General features: G+C 41.7%; 1 protein-coding gene across 2 annotated transcripts in view; it reads right to left on the bottom strand.

The window, feature by feature from the left end:
* Window positions 1–6,043, bottom strand: part of sgpp2 (sphingosine-1-phosphate phosphatase 2) — a 30,802-nt gene that overhangs the window by 3,146 nt on the left and 21,613 nt on the right. For both annotated transcript variants that reach the window (XM_085130991.1, XM_085130992.1), the window contains one exon: window positions 2,697–2,786. In XM_085130991.1, the coding sequence (XP_084987117.1) occupies window positions 2,697–2,786 (90 nt within the window). The remainder of the gene's footprint in view (window positions 1–2,696; window positions 2,787–6,043) is intronic.

Raw genomic sequence — 6,043 nt, 5'->3', positions numbered from 1 at the left:
ATAAAATCATCAAAAGATTCTGGAGAAATCTCTGTGTGCAAGGGACAAGGTGGAAAATCAATATTGGCTGCCTGTTTTCATCAGGCATGCATCATCCTCACACAGCACTGCACTAAAAACAGTCAAGATTCTGTCGTAGAAATCAATGCATGCGCTCTGGAGCACAACAAGTCTTCTCTGGACGAAAACATAAAATAGACTGAGGCAAAGAGGAAAACTGCTCTGTGGTCAGAGAAATTGAAATGTGATATTCTTTTTTGGAAAACACAGGATCATCTGGCTCGTTATCAGGACTCAGTTAAAAAGCTCTGATCGGATGGATGTGCATTACTGCCTATGGAAGTTGCAGCTTCCAAAGGTAAATGCAGGTTTTAGAGCAGCGCATTCTCCCCTCCAGACAATGTTTTTTTCAGAAAGGGTCTTGCATATTTCAGCAAGACAATGATAAATCATATGCTGCATCTATTATAACAGCATGGCTTTGTTTTAGAGTGTGTGTGCATAATTGACTTGCCTGTAACATTTGGCACCAATCCATATGAAATGAGAAATGCAGCCCAGGACTGTTGCGCAGCTAAAATGCACTATGCAAACACAGTCCCTGCCCTAACTTGAGATGTCTTGGTGCCATTAAATTCAAAGTGAACCGCTATTTTTCACATTTTCCTCAGTTTAAACATTTGAAATGCTTTTTGCGTTCTATTATGAAGGAAATATGAGTTCGTGAGGTCTGTAAATCATTGCATGTTTGTATTTACATTTTACACAGTGTTCCACCAAATGTTTTTTTAAGTTTTGGCGTTGTACAACGAATGCATCAGGAATAAAACAGAAAGGTACAGGTATTTTTTATCTTGACAAAACTCAGATAAGAAGACTTATCACCTTTGTGTCTACTCTGAAAATATGACCCATTGTTAGCGCTCAGTTAGCTCTCCTGATGTGTTTCAAACAGGAACACAATGTACCACTACAGGCCGGTTTTGGTCATTTTGGATAAAAATCTGTTTATGTTGATTTACTGTAGCCATTCACGTGCACTACAGTGATACAATATAAAAATATTTACTTTGAATTTATGCAGAAAAATGACAGGAAAATCCAAACTTTAGTGAACTAGACTTTTACCAACACTAAAATCAACATCTCTACTTTTAAGATTAGGCTTAAAACTTTCCTTTTTGCTAAAGCATATAGTTAGGGCTGGACCAGGTGACCCTGAATCCTCCCTTAGTTATGCTGCAATAGATGTAGGCTGCCGGGGGATTCCCATGATGCATTGAGTTTTTCCTTTCCAGTCACCTTTCTCACTCACTATGTGTTAACAGACCTCTCTGTATTGAATCATATCTGTTATTAATCTCTGTCTCTCTTCCACAGCATGTCTTTTATCCTGTCTTCCTTCTCTCACCCCAACCGGTCGCAGCAGATGGCCGCCCCTCCCTGAGCCTGGTTCTGCCGGAGGTTTCTTCCTGTTAAAAGGGAGTTTTTCCTTCCCACTGTCGCCAAAGTGCTTGCTCATAGGGGGTCATATGATTGTTGGGCTTTTCTCTGTATCTATGAAGCGCCTTGAGGCGACATTTGTTGTGATTTGGCGCTATATAAATAAAATTGAATTGAATTGAATTGAATGTCTGACAGCTTTAAAGGAGTCCAGGTCTCAGTCTGAGGAAAGCTCCTGTATAACAACTCGTCTGTCTGAGGTGGAGAAACATACACACTGTAATACACAAGTTCCTCCTGATCTGACCTGGTAATTAATAATAGACTTTAATATCAAATGAAGGCACCTTTTGTCCTCTCATGTGTGTTAATATTTGTTGAATCTCGTGATTTGTTCTGCTATGGGCTATGAGTCTCATTCATAGCCTCTCATTCAAGACTTTATGTACACTTCTTACAACCTAAGCAAGTAAACCTCTGTTTGTGTCCTCTGTGATGTTTCAGAGGACAGAATTGTGGAGACAGGTCTGACTCAGAGTAAATCTGACTGTGTGCACACCGATGCTTTTTCATTCAGGAATGTCTGGAATGAGATGTGTTTGGGCAGAAAGTGAAAGTGTGTGCTCTACACTGCAAAGAGTTGCAAAGGAATTATTAAAGATTTATGGATAGCAGGCATAGGTTAGATCATATAAAACCTGACCAGGCGTATATATTATTTATGATTTACAAGGTGCATTTATGAGGAGGTATGGTGTTGTAACAGTGGACGATGGGTAATTTAACCTTCTTGTACTCCACTGTAAATAAAGATCAAATTTTACTATGGTGCTGTGCACAAATCTGAATAGTGTGGCCTCTGTGTGACTGACCAGCGTGACATACGCCACTCGAAACCATAAAAGACGCCAACTACCATTCAATCTCAGCGTGACTGGATATTAGAGTCAGATGTTTTGGGAATTTTCTCGCAAGCAAGAAAGCAGATGAGCATATTTCCCGTAATCCCACATTTTAAATGGCTATGGTCTTAATAAACGTGATAAAAAAAAGAACTGCATGAGTCATAAGTGCTGATGCTTCCCATTTAAACGAAGGCAGCATGAAGTGCCTGCTGAATTTTGAGTCTTGGATCAAAGCCTCAGCCAGACAACTTAACCAGACACAATGAATAATGAATCCCGTGTTGAGCTTTAATGTTTTATACTGTAGTATGTGTGCATGTGTGTGTGTGAGTTGAGAGAATAGCTCACCAAAACCGAGTGCATGCCAGTGTAGAGGCGGCTCAGAGACACCAAGGTCGCCAGTGTCACTGCGATGGTCAGGCCCACCCCGAACTGGAACTGAGGCACAAAAATACCCACGTTATCAGCAGACATCACGGCGACCGTCAAGCAAAAAGCACACACACGTGATTACATGATAAAAGATTAAATCCATCAGCAGGCTCAGGCATGTCTACAATTCTTCCTTGTGCAATCTTTCAAGATAAAAACCCAAGAATTGTTTTTATTTGGTGCTTTTTTTTTCTTTCCACGCCATCAAAGCATCCATTCATCAATGCTCCTCATTTGGGTGTTTAGCTCGTCTCTGCCAGTTATATAGCCTGCCGAGCTGATGTACTGCCTGTCGCTGCTCCTTTATTCCTCTACAGCAGGGATGTCAAACTCATTTTACATTGTGGGCCACATACAGCTCACTTTAATCTTCAGTGGGCTGGATGGGCAAAGCTTCCCTGTCTGTCAATGAAAAGAAGTTTTTACTGCACAATTAATTCTTGAGATATTTTAATACAAGATAAAGAAGTGCAATTCCAACAGCACTTCTCACTTTTTACACACGATAACGAAATCCTGGTGTAGAAAATGAAGGCCTCTCAGCATGACTGTTTGAGCTTAAAATTACTTTGGTGTAGTGTAAATGGGCATGGAGGAGGTCTTTATCAGTAGAAAAAGCTGTGGCACTTATGAGAGTACAGTTTAAAGTCCAAAATCTCCATCCTTCTTCAAAGCCGTCCAGTGGGCCGAATAGGAGTCTTTGCCAGGCCGATTCTGACCCCAGGCCTTATGTTTGACAACCCCGCTCTACTGTCTCTCCATCTTTTACCTATAGTGGCAGGTTTTGTTTCCTTCGTCCATTTCAATAACAGTGAGAAGAGAGGCCTCCCTCCACTCCTGAGCCCCCTCTTATCCTGCCCTCTGCCTTTTTTCCTCTGTCTGTTCCTGTCCTCTGCAGCTGGAAGCCTATTCACTGCTAGTTCATGAAGAGAGTTTTTTTTATGAATGGCCACAAAGGATGTCAGAGAAAGGAGGGGGGAAAGAGTCACTCTGTGATTGACTGTCGTGACCTCTGACCTGCTTGGGGAGAAGTTGCCCCAAGGCCTTGTGGCTATTCAGTGGCCTCTGCAACAGCCTGCTACTCATCTATAGTGATACATGCTCTTTTCTTTCAGGGCATTCCTTGAGGAATTTCGGGACACGTTTAAGGGCTCTACTGTACATGCACGTCCCTGGGGTGCTGATCTGATTTCTCTGACCCTGAGAACAGCCACTGCAACAAAGTGTGACACAGAGCTAGCCTAAACGATCCAACCGCAAATCAGTCTGACAGCTCCGGAGACTGTAAACTACTAAACTGAAGGGTTTAGCATTCATTCAGCTCCTCAGTCAAACACACTGCTTGACTAAGACAGTCTATGATTGAGCCCCTGATTGCTTTATTGACTCGACAGAGGAGTGGGAAAGATAAAGAGAGGAAGAGTCAGGAGGAGGAGGGAGGTGGAGACGTGGACTGACAGTCATTGACTCAGCGGAGTCCATCAGAAGACCAAACAGCAGCTCGACGGGTGTGGCTGATGGTGACTGATGGTGACTGCTGGCCCCGCCCTTCCCCACCCATTGTCCAACAGCTCAGGCACGACTCTGTGATGGACAGCTGGGCCACTCCCTTCATCCCAAACCGCCATCCTCAGGATCCCAGTGACGACACTTGGATCTGAGAGAAAACGATCATTTAGCTGGGATAACTCAACACCCAATCTTACTGCGGTCCATAAAATCCAATGGCAGCTTAATAGCACATCTAATTAGAAACCTAGTGTCTGAATTACAGTTCAACATCCACTTAACCAACACTTCCCAGCTCTAATAGCAGATGAAATACATCATCTGTGGTAGGCAATGGTAATGAACCATGACTGTTCAGTTTCAGTAATATTATCTCAGTAGCAAATCAAGAAACAGTTTGTATGGAAAATGTCTGATTGATGTTATATCCTGATCATCTTATTGTGTTAGCCCTGGGATGCCCTGTCAGGGGCGTAGCCTGTGACCACAAGCTTGATAAACATTTAAGAAAAGAGATAAATGTTAGAGCCTGAAGTTGGTATTTGTCAGGCTTTTCAGCATTGCAGAGTAAGTGCAGAATGTCATAGTAAAATGCTGTTTCATTTTCCTCTTTCTCATAAGTCCACATGTACAAGGCCTTGAATAATCAGGCCACACAGACCTCATAGTCCTGTATCACTCCGTTTGAACACTTCGCGCTTAGACTGCAGGTTTATTTGTGGCGCCCAGGATATTTAAAAGTAGAACGGGAGGCAAAGCCTTCAGCTTTTCGGCTCCACTTCTGTGGAACCAGCTCCCAGTTTGCATTCTAGAGACAGACAAGCTCTTTACTTCGATTCGGCTTAAAGATGTCCTTTTTAATAAAGCATATATTTAGAGTTGGATCAGGTGACCCTGAATCCTCCCTTAATTATACTGCAATACGCCTAGGTTGCTGGGGGCTTACCACGATCCACTGAGTGTTTCTTCTTCACTCACCTTTTTCCCTTTCTACGTGTTTACACATCACTCGGTATCAATTGCCACATCATTCGTAATCTTTAGTTATTATTAATCTCTGGCTCTCTACCACATCGTGTGTTTTATCCTGTCTCCCTCCCCTCAACCCCACCTGTCACAGATGGCCGCCCCTCCCATCGTTCGGCTGGAAGTTTCTTCCCATTAAAAGAGAGTTTTTCTTTCCACTGTCGCCAAATGCTTGCTTAATCCTCTGATTGTTTGGGTCTTATCTGTATCTTATAATATAAAGCACTTGAGGCAACTGTTGTTATAATTGTGTGGTATATAAATAAAAATGAATTGAACTGAACTAGAAGAAATATTTAGAAAAAGTCCAAATCGTGTCAGCCATGAAGCTGATTATGATTTGTTTATATTCCTAATGTTAAGCCACACTGAGCTTAATGCTGACATTATTATGCTAACAGTTTGAATATTCAGAGTTTATAAATATGTCCACTAGTCACATGACATTTTTACAGTGGAATTTTTTTAAAAAAAAAAAGGCAATTTAATGTCAATTTTTACTGATCCTAAATGACCTATCTACAGCTCTCACTGAAGCCAAATTATAAAAACAGGCAAGTTCTGAAATTTGACTTTACGGCTCAATGTTGTGTTGAACAGGTTCACCATCATAGTGGTAGATACGCCTTGGTTAAATAAAACCAATGATGGAAATATGGAAGTTTAAGTTACAGTTTATCACAGACATACACTGTAGTGGCTAAAGTCTTATCTCTGAATTCAGGTGT

This window comes from Neolamprologus multifasciatus, chromosome 14, assembly GCF_963576455.1.
Source record: "Neolamprologus multifasciatus chromosome 14, fNeoMul1.2, whole genome shotgun sequence".
In the NCBI taxonomy this organism is placed as follows: domain Eukaryota; kingdom Metazoa; phylum Chordata; class Actinopteri; order Cichliformes; family Cichlidae; genus Neolamprologus; species Neolamprologus multifasciatus.
The sequence above is the reverse complement of the archived record's forward strand: the minus strand, read 5'-3'. Positions and strand labels throughout refer to the sequence as shown.